General features: G+C 40.6%; 2 protein-coding genes across 4 annotated transcripts; one reads left to right on the top strand and one right to left on the bottom strand.

Moving 5' to 3' along the window:
- Positions 1-305: 305 nt before the first annotated feature.
- LOC6495561 lies at positions 306-1,710 on the bottom strand. The gene is made up of 2 exons (XM_001959072.4): positions 1,197-1,710; positions 306-1,134 (listed from the first exon to the last, which is right to left on the bottom strand). Exons 1-2 carry the CDS (start codon positions 1,612-1,614, stop codon positions 392-394), a joined length of 1,161 nt encoding a protein of 386 aa, XP_001959108.1. The 5' UTR covers positions 1,615-1,710; the 3' UTR covers positions 306-391.
- Positions 1,711-8,373: 6,663 nt separating this feature from the next.
- On the top strand, positions 8,374-15,851 carry LOC6495079 (protein anachronism). Of its 3 annotated transcripts, none has more exons than XM_014907652.3 (5): positions 8,374-8,994; positions 12,579-12,943; positions 13,056-13,309; positions 14,182-14,254; positions 14,500-15,851. In XM_014907652.3, exons 1-5 carry the CDS (start codon positions 8,702-8,704, stop codon positions 14,511-14,513), a joined length of 999 nt encoding a protein of 332 aa, XP_014763138.1. In that variant the 5' UTR covers positions 8,374-8,701; the 3' UTR covers positions 14,514-15,851. The 3 variants fall into 3 exon arrangements, with proteins under 3 accessions (XP_014763138.1, XP_001959107.1, XP_044571218.1); XM_001959071.4 differs by having other exon boundaries at positions 8,375-8,994; positions 13,056-13,313; XM_044715283.1 differs by lacking the exon at positions 8,374-8,994 and adding an exon at positions 12,442-12,488 and having other exon boundaries at positions 13,056-13,313.
- Positions 15,852-16,658: the final 807 nt, after the last annotated feature.

Genomic DNA, 16,658 nt, shown 5'->3' with positions numbered 1-16,658 from the left:
ACACACAATACGCTTGCACACACACACACAGACACACACACAAGCTGCGCTCTCACAATAACAAAGCAAAGCCGGAAACGAAAGCGAAAGTTGCCAGACAGCTATCTCAGCTGTTTTGGCCCTGAAAGCTCTCTCCCAAGCCAAGCTTTCTCTTCCCTTCGGTCTGGCAGCCCTGTCACTTCATTCATCGTTTCAATAAGCGAGAGCGGGAGAGCAGGCACGTGGTCAGAAAGCTTAACCCACTGTAAGTATCAGAGATGAGCACCGGCAAAGCTCCTAAATTACTTGGACAACATTGCGTATGATTAATGTACATAATTTTGATTTTATAATTCATTTGAAACCGAAATTAACAAACTGCTTGGATATATGTATAGAGGAACTGGTATCCCTATCTCCAGGGCACAACGCGGTAGGTCTGCAAGGACTCGTCGTAGGTGTAACTGATGTCCAGTTCGGAGGGTAATACCACCTCGGAATCGAGTAAACGGCGTACGATCATGGCGGACCGCGAATCGAATTCATTTCCATACAGGGACATATAGTCCAGCTTGCACTTCTTTTTGAAGCTCAGCAGGATTTGATTAATGGCAAACGCACCAATATCGTTATTATGCAGGTACAAAAAGTGCAACTTCCGGCACGAGGCGATGTACCGGGACACCCACTCGCCTCCGTGAGATCCAATGGAGTTGTGGCTAATGTCCAGAAGCTCCAACCTCCCGCCGATGGACATGCCACGCATAAGAAAGAAGGCTCCATCCGCCGAAATCAGATTGCTGGACAAACGCAGGCGGCGCAGGTTGGAGCTCGTCTTCCTCAAATACTCCGCAATGGGCTCCATATCCTGGGCGGTCAGTTCGCAAAACTCCAGGGTCAGTTCCTCCAACCCGTTGTGCATTATCAACGACCCCACCACCGACATCACCTTTTCCGTGTCCAGGCTCAGACTAATTCCCAGCAGCCGACTGGCATTCAGTGTGCGCACACCCTTGGACTTGTACACCCCATCGGCGATCATAGCGAAGTTGTACTGTGTCAAGCTGCAGTGCGACACATTGAGAATCCTCAGTGACTGGGAGGCGATCAGGAATTCCCGCAGAACGCGTACATCTTCGTCGCTGAGAGGAGTGCCTATGGAAAAAGGAAAAACATAATCCCATCGTGTATCCTGTTACTGAAACCCAAATCCTTACCCTCCAAACTTAAACTGCAGACATCCATGGAGGGAGCATTTAGACGCATCATTACAAAGAACTCGAGTGGCAGCCGACACAGCTTCAATTCAATGTACCAAGCTCGAATCAAGGAGTGTGCAAACTTCTTTAAGAGATGGGAATCCCAATTACTGATAGGCACGCCGGTAATGGACACCGAAATCTGGGGCCGCTTAAGCAGATAGTTCACAATCAAGCCAAAATCACGAATGCAATGATACCGCCTTCCGATACGCTCCTCGAAATCCAGAATCTTGAACTGAAAGTGCTTGTAAGGACGTTTGTCGTATTCCCGCTGCCAGCAATAGAGCATCAGGATGCTGAACAGTCGACTCTTGGGAGGACTGCTCGGACAATCGAGCGGATTGTAGTTGCAGGGCAACACCACCTCACACATCTTGATATTCGTTGTGTAGGACTAATTTTTGAAGAAATAATTGCAAATTGTGACAAGCTAACAAAGTGTAATGTGAGAAATCCAGTACCTGTTCGATTTTAATCTTTGAAATACAAAGCTATTGCATACTCTTGGGCTGAAAAGAATGGTCTGATATCTACATTTTTTGTAAGTTCTTCTAAGTTTTTTAATCGCCTCCAATGAGTTCCTTCTGCCACTGACTGCGTCCAACAAAACATTAACTTAACTACCAAAACCGCAAATGAATAATCAAGAACCAATTTCTTGGCTAAGGACTCTGCACTGTGGAACTAGAAACAATAAAATAGTCCAGAAATAAATACTGAATTATTTATAAACAGCTTTATAGACTTCCAGGCACTTCCCAATTCAGGAAATTCTCCGAAACCCCCGAAGTATTGACACCTTATATAGGACAGAGTTCTTCCTATTTTTTGTAATTTTCGTCCTTCCAGCTGAAACCATCCACAGTCCAGACGGCAAGTCGCTCTCATTAGCATAGTTGCATAGGCTCTTACGAATTACCATAAACGCCATTTCATTTATTTGTATGTCATTGCCAGGAACTCGCCCCTGTTCGATGTTGGCAACCAAAATTCATTGTCGACGACCACGTGGTCTCCATTCCCCTTGGCCCTAGTCTCCGGTCTCACGGCGTGCCGGCACGTGCCCATCTCATCCTATAAATAAACACTGTAGCCCCAAAACCGATACACCCAGCCATTTATATGGTATATTTGTATATATTCCTCGATATGCACGTAGTCATCGAGGAATGCAGGAGAATGAGAGGTATTTGTGCCATTTATGGTGCTGTTGCATCTTCATTTATTTGATTACCTTGACAGTGCTTTCAGCATTTAGCATCCTTTCATTGAGGCAAGGAGCTGGCCTTTCAGCCCTTTTCAAGCTTAAATATGGTTAAAAAAATTCTTAATAATTTTGTCTGAAAAATATATTGAGAAATTTTTTAAAAAGGAACCAATTTAGAGAAGATATAGGTTAAGGATAGAAGATAAGAAACTAAGAAGCATATTATTTAAAATATTTAACTAAACATTTAGTTTAAACAATTTTTAATAAGTTTTCCATCTTCATAAAACTAAATTCAGGAACCAATTTGTCTCAACACTAATGGCTTATATCTCAATGGGCCAATAAAATCCTTTTCTAGCTCTGAAAACAGGTGCAGAATTAATAGACCAAAAACTGACGGACTGCCAACCATATTCAGAGTTATTTTTCACTTTTACTACCGAACCTTAAGGCTGATTTTACCATCGAGGATGGCCATCAACTGGTCAAAACCGATTTAATTTACGGCCTGGAATGGCCTGGCCACAGACCACAGACTGGCGGGAGCCTTCGTCCTGCTGACCAAAGGCAATTAGCAGTGGAGACTCGGGGACTCAAATTGAAATTCGAAAAGTGTCAGTCCGCTGAGATGCTTATCTGTGCTTAGAAAAAAAGCGCGATAATTAAAAATATTGTAATGTAAAATGCCAGACGGCCAGACGCTCATAATTGCTGGCAAAGGCAGCACACCAGAAGCCAGCAAAAGCAAAAAACCAAAAGCAAAAGCAGACGAGTCCCAGTCTCGGTCTCAGACTCTTTCTCTGTCTCAGTCTCAGTCTCAGTTTACAGCTACCAGACAACGCGACGCGACGAAGGAGCATGCTGCATGTGCATATCATTTAAATAACTTTCCGCAGCTAAGTGTGAAACTGCAGTCCAGTCTGGCCGATAGCTTCTTCACCTACTCTGCGAGATGACGCGACAACGACGACTACGACCACGATGACGATGAAGATGACGATGACAGGCCTTGGTCCATATTTGGATGCAGCAACGGCCGCAACGCATCTGCGGCACTTAAGGACAGCACCACCAAAATCAGGCACATCTCCAACCAATGCAACATTTTGTGCTTTTTTACAGTGGGTTTTGGATAAAGTTAAATCAAGACTATAGATAGAGGATATAGTCGCGTCTTAGGACTGTATTATTCCGGATTGCCATGATATTGTGGCCAAAGGCAGGATTCGGCCCCAAGAAGAAAGGACTTCTAAAAAAAACCTTCCAAGATAAATTGTACTTTTATTTCGCTCTTCTGGTCCCACCGTGCGGCCTCCAGACAAACTGCAGACGCGAGACATGCACTTGTCCCAGCGAAAAAGACACGACTCCTTAGGTCAGCTTCCGTCTGCATTTCGCAGCATCCCCCGGCGAATGCATTTATTGTCAATTTTGACAATCAACAAGATGTGGCTACACACATGCTTGCTTAAATGCCCCAGCAGACAGTCAGGGGATCACTGAAGAAAAATTATTAAGTTTAGATATTAAAAAAATCAAATATAATTGATTTTCTGAATGTATATATGAAATTGAAATATTTATTATAGTTTTATTTAAAGAATACTTGATTTTAAGATAGCGATTAACATTTTTTTTCTGTGTAGCCTCTCCAGCCACAATCACTGCGACGAGCTGTCTGGCTCTTGGTGTCTTGGTCTCGGTGTTGGCCTGCTCCTCCTTCGTCTGCTGGGATCTGGATCTGGCTGGAAGGGGCCGGACCCAAACAAAACACCAAGAAGCCAAACGACGGCACGCGAAAAACCTAAAAACCGAAAATTAAAATGTGCAAAAATGAATAAGAATTACGAGGAGGCTTCCATGGTAAATAAATCTCCAACGAATAATAAATTCCCTTTAACAGTTTTTATACAATTTCTAAGACTAATGATATATAAATTACTTATAGCTTTTTAATAAAATGTAATTAATTTTCAAAGGTTTTAATGTTAAATATATTGTAGAGGTAATGACTACTTCGCCAGAAGTTAGAGTATCCGTATGCCTTGTGGCACTAAAAAGCTCAAAACACCAACGGGCCACAGCAGAAGAGGCGTCTGAAAATCAACGGTAGCATCGGCCCGGCGGGCAGACAACAACACAATAACAAATTGGCTTCTGGTCTTTGCATTCCACATGCAATCTGAGACAACAATCACGACAACTGCATTCGGCGACTGCACCAGCCCCTCCACCATCACTGGCACCAGTCGCCATCACCATCGCCATTGCCATCTCCTCCAGAATGGCCAGAAGCACCGACATGGTAACACCCTCGGTGCCTGAGCAACCGATAACCGGCCAAATAACCAAGCCTATCTATATGCATATGGTCTGGGTCCGTCTGGGCAGAGTCTGGGACACGGATGGATGTCTGGTTCGTGTATTTTGAATACATAGACTGGCACCAGACCAACAGACCTCACCCCAGGCAGTCAGGTCTTCCCAAGTTTACTTAATGCTCTCAGATCTTGTTTTATTTGTAAACTGAAAAAAAATTAATCAGAAATCCTGGCCAAGAAATGATACAAAAGTTATTATATATCGAATGGAAAATATGATTTTTATTAACTTTTTTAACAGTGCACTTATTGTAAACTCTTGTGGTTTGGTTACTCCCATCTTACCACTTGAAAGAATACAAGTAATTACTCTAACTACGTGTTGATGGTTAAATAATTTCCACTATAAGCTTGAATAATAAATTTTTATGAAAATCATGTAAAAAGCAAACTGAAATCATTCTTTCCATCAAGACATCTTATTGTAGTGCGAAAGCAGATGATTAAGCGCAATATTATCGTCATTTTTTGAATGATAAGAAATGTTCATAAAAACAAACTTAGAATCTCGTGAAATACAATGATTTGATAAGCCAGTAAGAATTCCAACTATTGTTCATTTAAGAGTGCTTAACTGTGGTAATTAATTAATTAGGCTATTCAGCTTAGAGTTAAGACCTTAAAATAGAATGGTGAGCTAAGCCAAAATAAAAATACATAGTTGGGGAATCAAAGGAGAAGGGATGACCTTTATAGTGTTTCTCAAGAACTATTAGATTAAACTTCTTCAATTATCAGAGCATGGTCGTAAAATCTCGTTATCAACCTTTTTCGATGGGGCGCCATTAGGGTTCGAAAGTCTTGTTGGGATAATTATAGATTTTCACCCTCCACTTTAAACCATCCAGGCATTACTTGGCCTACACCTGCTGATTTCACTTGGGAGTTGACAAAAAGAACAAGTCAGAAACAATCAGGGCCTGTAATCTGTAGAACAAATGTTTTTCATCAAGAGGTAGGTGGTGCGAGCAGGTGGCGAATGGTGGCCATAACTTCTAGTGTTTTGATAGTAATGGATGGTGGTGGCTACCGGTCTTTTTTTAATGCCACACACGAGCCTCCCTCCCACATCCAGCTGGCTGAATTGTTGCTCATTGGCGGCAATTGCCACCGCCGGCTACCGTTTAAAATTAAGCCACACAAATTGGCACGAGCGTGAGGCATATTTGGGATTTGTCAGAAAATTGCTTTCAGAAAATAGCCACGAACAAATGCCAATCAAAAGTATGTTTTATTTGCTGCCCGGCTTCAATGTCTCTTTTACTTTTCCTCCCAAGATCAAAGAAAACAAGAACTATCTGGATACTGTATTTAGAATTCAGCCAATTATACGATGGGGTATACGGGGTAGACACAAGTATGGGTCCCACAGCCTTGAAAAGTTAATGAAAAATCAAAAAAAAAAACTGAAACCGACTGAAACCGAATCTTGACTCATTTCGCATTCCAATTGTTTAAAGGTATCTATCCCAAAAGTCTGAATCTACTGTCTGGCTGTTTATTTTCGTGCTCGTTCACATTGTCCACAAAGTGGGACAAATTCTATGCGAATGCTTAAATAAACAAACATTATTATATAAACTTCTCGACAACAGCCACTGATTGCTATATCTTTTTTTTGTATTTTTTTGTCATTTTTTTCTCCTGGCTAGCCATTTGATGCGATTGCAATTTTACATAACAGTCGCCTCCGTCTGGAGAACCCGTCCTCCTGCCCCCAAATGCCCCTCTATGGCCCTCTATTCATAGCTTAAACGGTGTGTAGACATGTATGATATGATGCGAGTATATCAGATGAATGGGCAGACTGAGAAATCCAGACTTTATAAAGTGCTGCGAATTATACAATCATTTTAAAATTCAATTTTTGTCCAGACGAAACATGGATCGTTCTGATGGGAAAGATGCTGATGATGATGACTTCTGACGACGGCGATGATGATGATGATGTTTAGATGCTGCAACAACAACAAAACCAAATAAACAAATAAATAAATCAAGAACGTCCTTGAAGTCTGGCTCTTTGGATTTCCGTATGCGGATGGAATGAATAATACGTTTGAATAGCGCCATCACTTCTTAGTATTCCAAGCACATCCAGAGGAAAAGATGTCCAGCTGTGGGTGAAAATCGTCAAGGATACTGCTGACGGCTTTCTGGGGTTAAGGCTGTAGCATTAGCAGTACCAGGCACCACCATACGCACCACCTCTAATAGGATATATCCGCCCAATTCACCTTCCAATTGATGAACTACGCACTTTTTATGGCCTATCTTGTTGTCAGTTTGATTAATTCACACGCACAAATCCCAGGCGACAACTGAAAGTCAAAAGATCCAGCAATTTGGATTGTACCCAACCAACCAGAATATGAAATAAAGAAATACTTGTACTGATAACACACATAACTCGAGAATCAAAACAATTTGATTAAGTCGTACTATTATAATTGTACGGATTGTGACCGACACAAAATCACTTAAAATTAATCTAATCACCCACGCACATAATGAGAACTACCGGATAATAGTGTAGTATTTCAGGGCATTCAGCTTCATTTCTTGGGTGCAAATTAATTGAAGGCATTGGCTGGAGTAGTGTTTGAAGTACTAACTGGGCTGATAGACAGGCCTTTTTGTATCTGATTGTGTCAGTAGTTTGGGGAATTGGTAACAAACAAATTGTATAAACCTTTTAACCGGAAAAGTTAACATAGGACCAGAAATATCACTTTCGCACCCGCCCCATAATCGATAGGCCGCATCACAAGCCACCGATTTGCAGATAAAGATACTTCCAACCACGCACCCACACTCAAGCTCTCACACAGGCGCACCACTCGTATCTGTGTGTCACGCATATTCATGGGGCCGGCAGATCCTCAAGCGACGTTGATTGGTCGGCGACGCCAGTGCCGAATACCAGCCGAACTATCAGCCGAAGTGCATAAGCGGTGCACTGAAAACAATTGAATGAGATTAATATTTTAACTTTTAACCTTTCAATTATAAATTTTATAATTATAAGGGGAATAGGTAATTTAATCAATAATTTATAACAAAAATATTTTGTAGTATTCAAATAAAAGGATTTTATTAAAAATGAAGAGGCATTTGCTTAGAATTTCTATATAATATTTTAATTATTGGTAGTATATTAGAAACAAATACGTATTACGTATTAATTTTTCATTAAAACACTATCAGTATTTGGAGTTATAATGAATGAATAAATAAGCAAAACTTTGCTGATAAGTTAAAAATAATATAATAGATTTAAATTTAAACATAAAATTTATTTATTTAATAAATCATAGAAATGAACATTATCCCCAATATCTAAATTAATCATAGAATAGAGAAAACTCTTTAATTTAATGCATACAACTAGGTAATTATTTCAAAATACCCTTCAGACGAACACGGCAAGAAAAAATATCAAACTACAATCAAATTTCTTACAGTGTCCGCAGCAACGCAGCATTTACGACCATAACAAAGTAGATATGCCCGGCCACAACCAAATTTTTTCTTATTTAAGACTAAAAAACTGACTCGCGCAAATCACTTCAGACTTGGTTCTTAAAGCGAACACGTCGATAGCAAAATACCAGCACCAGAAAAAGAGCAAACACCAAAATCTCAATAAAATCTGCATTTCAACAATTCATTTCTTCAAAAAAAGAAAACACTAAAATACTTTAATTTGTGAAAAAGAGATGCTCTTCTTGTGAAAACCAAGTGGGGTAAAATATGTGAAATAGTCAAAAAATACACGATCTGTTTTACTGATTTACTAAAAGAAACAAACACTCAAAAAACTATATACATTCTCTGTGGAAAAAAAGCTTAATTAATTTAATTAAAAAATGGCAAATGTGGGTCGTGAAAAGTGCGGAAGGAGCCGGATTCGTGAGATGATTTTGGTCATGTTTCTGGTATTGCTCACTGCGGAAGAGTCGCAGGCATCCCCGTTCAATCCCTCCTTCATGGAGGGTGTCCAGTCGGAGGTGGTGAATCCCTTCAACAGGACCATCCTCAATCGCTTCAACCTGACCGAGGAGCAGATCCAGCGCATCCAGAACCGAAGCAATCCCAATATGAGGGACGAGGCCTCCCAGTCATCCAATCAGCTGTATCTTCAGCAAGTCGCCACCCAAAGGTAAGTACTACTTTTCAAAACAATTGCAAAGCGACTGTCAATCACTGTTCGGTCGTTCTCTAATAATAGCCACTAGTTTCTCTAAAAATAAGTCTTTTTAAAATAAATAAGTGAAACGATTCTCGGCGCGAGCTAATGACCAGTAAAAAAAATATTTTCAAAAAAGAAATACCTCCGAAAAAAAGGCTTTAATATTGTATACAAAATGTGATGAAAATGCATTTTGGAATTAAAATGCCCAATCTGCTAAATGGAATCCTGCTGGATGTGTAAACACACAGTTTTCTGCTGCCAAATATTTTCAAATTGTTAATTGCGTGATTTGTCCAGAAACACTCGTTTTCCCCAACTCAAGGCTAAAAACATTTTTGCATCTCGTAAATGTGGCCAAGCACCCCGGATAATATATAGACCTGTACTTTTACGTATAGGAATATATATTTTTAAAGTACATTGTACGAAGTACATGCTGTGCTTCAATTCATCTCCAACACGATTCTCCCAGATGCAGACCGTTTCCTCGAATAAATAAAATAAATATATATCTTTAAAGGAAATTAATAGGCCTTTATCGACACGTGCCCTCACACAGTTTAATTACTTATATATTTATTTAGTAAACGATTCAATGATTTTAAAAGTTTCCCCCAAAAAAGTCATAAAATCGGATGTAATAATCACTAGACTAAATCTCATGGACTGTAAGGTAATTGATTTATCATTGAAAGTGTGCCTGAAAATGCGTCTTTTCCAAAAAAAGTGGGCCATTAATTTTCATTATTTATTTTGAAATAAAATTTTAGTATCCCTATTTTATTGACTTCCTCGGGGGCACTATTTAAATCAATTAAATGCAAAACTGATGAATGGAAGAATCTATCTACCATCTTATAGTCCTACATCCATCAATGGTATCTCTTGCATCCATCAGATACAGTAGCTCAATGCAATGAAAGAAACACTGACACTCACACATCCGCAGACTGCATCGAAATCTGTCGACGGCGGCGACCTCTGTATCTGTGTATCTTTGTCGGTGAGCCCGCGGGTGTCTGGCATATGTCTGGGAGCAGTCTGGGCCATGTCTAGCTTACTGGCTCTGACTCCGGCACCGTCACCGTCTCCGTCTACGTCTCTATGTCCGTCCTAGTCTACGTCTACGTCTCCGGCTCCGTGTCCGGTAATGAACTTTTTGTAGGTCGTTGCTATGCGAGACGACAAACGGGCCACATAGTAGTGGCTCTTATATGCACTCGTGCATTTGTGGGGGCCAACAGCTGATATCTAAATTGTTTCATCTTGTTTGATTGCTTTGGCAGAGTTCCGCACAGACGGTACAAACACAACAAAAAAAAATCAAAACAAAAACCAAATAAACAAAAAAATTATGACGTATGAACAATATCGGGACAGTAGATATGTCTGGCCCCCCACAACTTGCAATGCAATGCAAACAGTTTTAGATTGTAGGCGTGTGCATTTTGCGGCTATTACACTGAAGAAAAAAATGTATAAAATAAGGCTATTTGAACTATTCTTTATGGCCAGTACCTTCTATGCATCATGGCTCTTCTTCATGGTATTTTTTCCCAGTGCCTGCGAAAGTCTGAATGACTTACTGACTGCCGGCTGTTGGCAGTTCGCTGTTGGTTGCATGATAATGAAGTGCAGCCGGCGAGACACTGTCTAGCCACTGTTGTTGCTGTTGCATTTGCCATTTTGCTATTGCTGCTGCTGTTTCTGTTGCTTATGTTGCTGCTGCGGCCAAAGGCAACGGACTGCAAAGCAAAACCGCAGACGCAGACACAGAGGCGATGCATTCAGTGATGTGTCTGCCCCAGAGCCTTAGCTCGAGCCTCTGGCAAATAGAGGCCAATGCAAATTTTTGAGACTGTCACCACACCACCCCCAGACAATGGCAAAACCGAGGCACCTGTATCTTGTTTTTTTTTTGGCCTAAACCTCTACCTTTGCGCATGCCCAGATGGCTGAATGGCGTGATTCACGCATGTACAGTATTGGCAGCATCACAGTAGCTCCTCTAGGCCGGCAGACAGACGGCCAACAAGCCAGCAAACAAGAAGGCGGACAGACGGACAAGTGGACAGAATACGTCTAGACGGTGGCCAGACAGACGGCCCGGCCCGTCCCGGCCCAACTCAACAAGTTTTCAAGTTCATGCCACAGAGCGAAACTCCAGACGACTCCGTGGCCAGACCAAACCAGACCAGACAGATTCGATACGATTCGATGCGATCGGAACGTAAACATAAACATAAACAAGAACGATAATAAGCCAAAGGCGTTTCGACTCGGCTCTCCTCGACTTGGTTCAGTTTCAGTTCAATTTCAGACCGCAGACAGATTGTTCCCCGACCGATCGACCACTCGACCGATCGACCGTGTTTCATAATTATTTTGGCTAGACAAATTGCGCCGCGGGCAACTCACCAACATCCGAAACAATTAATCAGTTATGCATTTCATGTGAAGTCCAAAAAAAAAACCAAAGCAAAATAAAGGCAACAAAACCCTCAATTACTGATCCAGACATACAAAATATAATCGTACAATTGTCCAATTTTCAGACGAATGAATGTGGTCAGATTAGATCATAGCTGAATAACTATTGTTGTCTGGTTGCTCGTGATAAAAGTACACATAAAAAAATTATGATTATTATCCTCATACTGACTGGCACACTCTCTGTCAAAGACCTACCCTGATCTGAATGGGGTTTAATGGGTGAAAATAGCTCTACTAACCGCACTCCCCCATCACATGGCTGGCACACGAATCATGTGAAGCCATTTAATCATCCCAAGTGTTTCGGACCAGTCCCACTTATTTTATGTAGTGCCTTTCAAATAGTGAAGTCACTATCAATGTTTTTGATTTCCCGATAAGTCGATTGGTTCGGACCACAGTTTGAATAGTATGAAATAGTTTGAATTTGGCCATGACTCTCCAACACACATATTTGAAGAACTCTCAAAATCAAATGAAAATCAATGATAACAAACCACAAAGTACAAAGCTATTTTTAAAACTTGTTATGATAATAGTTCACACGTCCTAATCATATTAATACAATCTAATAATACCATTATAATCAAATAGTGCAGTGAACCCCAGCTACATAAACACGTCACAAACCACAAGCTACTTCAAGATCTGATTGTATTTAATGGAAAAAATGTTTACTCATTTGGGGGGGGTTTCTAGCTCGGGGGTTCGGCGGAAAGTGAAATAGTTTACGAGAGCTGTCTAGCTAAATTGAATAAAAAGTTCTAAATTCTTGCCAAACGGAAACGAGCACGTTTTATCCAACACCCACAGACCCTCTCAGACGTCTCAGTCCTCTGGGGCGATTCCATTGTGGATGTCTGTAACTATGACCGCTCTCAAATGTCAATTAAGTGGGCCTTACATAAACACTTGAACCAAATTTGCTGGACGAGAATGCTTGGGAATACAAATGGCAGTGTGATGATGTATGAAATCATGCCAGTCTCCAGGCATTAAGATTCACAAAAACGACAAAACAAATATATCAGACCTATTTTTCTTATATTTATCCACAGATTAAATGAGATTATCAAGCGTGTCCAGAAGGCCATCACAAATGACCCGAATAGCAGCACCACCAAGGAGAAGGCTGGCTTTCCTATCTGCAATGCAGAGACCACAATTCCGGGGGATTGGCAACTGGGCACCAATGTCACCCTGAAGTTCGCCAACAGTGTGTTTGTTCACAATGATGACCGTCTTACCAGCGCTGTTCTTCGCCTCTACAAGACCCATCCTGGCCACAATCCTGGTCAGGTCCCAGTCCCGACAGAGCCAACTGAAAGGACTTCCTCTCAATGCCCAGATCATCCTCAAGCGGGTCCACAAATTCGAGTCACGGTCTCCATTGTCCATCAGCAGAAGAAGAACCGTAAATTAGGTAAGGAGTCTATATAGTAAATAAATAATTATAATTTGTTTAAACTATTTAAGATGTAGAGCCACCGCTAAACATAAGAAGTCACATTCGAAACCTTTTATTTCCTTCACAGAACGCAAGAAGCGCACATGCAACACCACCATGTTGAGTAGCGCCATGACCGGCTGGGTAGAGATCGATGTCAAGTGTGCCCTCGCCTACTGGGAGCAGCAGATGCGTCAGGAGGAGCAGCAACAGCAACGCCACTCGCAACAACAGCAGCAACTGGCAGCCAGTGTGGTGGGCATGCTGATGATTGAGGTGCACGATGACGAGGAGAATCCTTTGAGGCCAGGACTCTACTTTGCGCCACCCACGTGCGATCAGGCAGGTAAGCGTGTTGTTTGCCAAGCTTAACTAACTGCCCGGATAAGAATGGAGGAAACGATGTCACTCCAATACATCTCCAATCATCAGTCATAAAAATCTCTTTCATAAACAATCTTTCCTGGTAGCGACAGGCCCCTTTTCCACCCACGTTGCAGTTTCAATTGATTTACGTTAACGACAAGTAAAAAAAAAAACAAATAAAAGGTCATTAGTCAGGCGATTTTGGGGGCCGGACTGCAGACTGCAAAACTGACCAAAAAAGACCAGACACGACAGCGTAAATTGATCTGAGCTAGAAGAAAAAAGTCCGAATTCGAATATCAGAATACGTAATCCAAAGCAACAACAAAATACCTGGTTGTCAGATGGACGAGCCAAGTCAGCAAATGTTATGCTTAAATGTTAAATTTGATTCGCGCACGTTTTTTCGTTCCAATAACAAAATCTTACGAAATTCTCAGAGGGTTTCTTCCGTCCGAGATATATATTTGAATTTCATGAGGGATCGGGGAAGCTAAAAATAGAGCGGAAGTAGTAACGAAATTACAAAGTTTTCTTTGAGATTCATTCGAAGTTAATGCCCTGGATTGGTAAGAAACAAAGAACTCGCCGCTGCAGATACTAATCTAAAATTTAGAAAAAATATTACTCATACGCACCGTTGTGCGTTGTTCTCGGCTAAGTGCTCGGCTTTCGATGTTGTTCAGTTTTGATGTGCTGTGCAATTTTTGCTACGTGTCGCTGTTCTTGCTAATTTGCATGCTCTTCCTCATTTGCGCCATTACCTTCTTGCATTGCATGATTTTTAAAATATTTAAGAAATATTTTGAACATTTTCTAATCTCTGGCTGGCAATGTTTATTTCACAGAGATTGCAGTCCCTTGGAGCGCATACAGAACAGAATCGCTTAAGTCTGATCTGGAGAGTTGGACAGTGCCAAGGTAGGTGTTTTCCCTAAATTTTTAATACTAATAAGTACTTAAATATAAAATGTAATAAAATTAAATGGGTTTTCGGTGCTTCAGTTGACTGAAAACTGTTTCATGAAGGTTAGGAACTTTGCTAAAATTTAGTTTCCCACCAAAACCTTGTGCTTACGTTATATACATGTAGAGGCTATGGAATCTACTTTTCGATTACGTTACTTGCTAAAAATGCTATATATTATTTTTATTCTCTCCTACAGAAACCCAAGGCTAGACGTCTTCTTCAATACCAACCCATCATTCAACAACGGCGTCAAAACCATTTACATTTCACCGAAAATCAAATCTTACGTTGGCATGGAATCGACCACATCCGGATCCCCTGCAATCGACAACCAGCTGGACGGAGCCGGTGAGAAGGAGAGCCAGGAGCGGGAACACCGACGACACCATCTGTCGGAGTCAAACTCTGGCTCGGATTCGGAATCGAGTCAAGTGGAGACCGGGATCGGGGCTGAGGAGCTTTTTTCCTCGGCGAGCAACAGCGAACAAATGGAACCGATCTCCAACCACCACCGGCATCGTTCCGGCCAACACCACCATCACCATCACCACCACCATCATCCACACCAGCTCCACCACTATCAGCGCCACCACCACAAGCACCACAAGATGACCCACAAGCCGGAGTAGAATCTTGCTCCAAGGCTTTCTTATAAACACACATTCATAAAAGAAACACACACACACATTTCTCACCCTCACTCATGCTGGTCTTAAAATTAATTTTTGTTTTTATTTGTAACATTAGGGCCAGTTGACTTAATTAGTTTTTAGTTAATCGGTTTCTTTTACCGCTTAACCTTATTTATAAAATTCGTTCGTAAGCTAAGCAAAATTTCTGTCGAAATTTGTCGTTTAATTTTAAAAACTTTCGTATATTAGAAGCCTGTGATTTAGATGTGGTTGAATTTGCAATTCTTTTTGTTTTTTTATCATTTATTTTACAAAATTATTGAAAACCAGAAACCAGAAATAATTGCAAAGCTATAAGAAAATATTTTATACGAATTTAAACAATGCATAATAAGAATGAGTACCAAGTGGCCTTAGGCCCAGATGGTAAATCAAATATTAATCAATGCCTTATCGAAACATTACAATCCCAGACTTCAGCACAATCCACTCAAAAGCGAAAACCCCAAGGGCGATCCAAATCAAAGATATTTTTTCTTTTGGTTGCCTTTGCGAAATGGTTATCGTCCCGAAGTAGCTGAAATAAATTTACACTTTTGTTATATGAGTAAGTCAATAGGTTAAAAGTGCCTTCCTGTTGGAAACAGAGCCCCGAAAGCAGCTCTGAATCTCAATCTTTTGTAAACCCTTTGTAACCCGATATTAGTGTTTTGTTTTAAGATTTTATAAGAACCATTGAAGTAACATAATTTCATTAAGTCTAACAGCTATCGATGCGTAATAATCCACCTCCATACCATCCACACTAAGTGCATTTGTAAATCGATTGCAAATATAAGTTCAACATAAAGCATATATACAATATAAATAAAAGCAAGTCGCAAACGTGTATAGTTGCGAGTTAATTAAGAATTAAGTGGACTGCTGGTTTTATTTGGTGTATTATCCCCACGAGGATCAAGTCTACGATAAGATATAGTATGTACCCCCTTCTTTTTCAGAATTTTGATTAGATTTTGGATTTAACTCAAGACTTGGCTATTTATTGCCTTACCCGCTTGACCAATCAATGGTGACATATCGCTGATAGACCACTAGTAAAGAAACCACATTGAAAGAGTTGTTCAATGGGAGGGTGAACGAGCCCACGTTGCTACAGGCCCACCCGCCCTTTGGTACTGCCCATATCTTCATCTCTATCGCAATCAGATTCCTCAAACGTCACTGTTATCATCAGCAATCTGTGGGAAGTTATATGGCCTACTTGAACATTATCTCGCTCAAATATCTGAATACTCGAAGTATGTTCTGCGAGCACCATTCAGTTTTAAACAAGCAGCTGATAAAACAGTAATTTGTCATTCAAATTGCCCATCACACGACGCTCGACTGGGCATTACGGGTTATTCGGAAACATACTCCCTGAAGTATATATGAAATAGCTTTAAAATTGTTTTTAAATTGTTTTTATCCACAAGTGCATAAAATTCTTTTTAATTTAAAAATGTGTGATAAAAAAAAGGAATTCCTAGGAGAGTATAGCTGAAAAAGGGCCTGAGAAATCTAATTCTGAAATTAAAATTCAATCACTAAGCCATTGTTATACGTAAGTGGAAACCCCCCCTTTAGAGTACGAGAAACTAGAACCATTTCAAACAAATAAATACCCCTTGATGGCATTAAGTAAAAAAATAAATATTTATATTGCAAATATTTTGTAATA

This window comes from Drosophila ananassae, chromosome 3L (assembly GCF_017639315.1).
Source record: "Drosophila ananassae strain 14024-0371.13 chromosome 3L, ASM1763931v2, whole genome shotgun sequence".
NCBI lineage: Eukaryota > Metazoa > Arthropoda > Insecta > Diptera > Drosophilidae > Drosophila > Drosophila ananassae.
The sequence above is the reverse complement of the archived record's forward strand: the minus strand, read 5'-3'. Positions and strand labels throughout refer to the sequence as shown.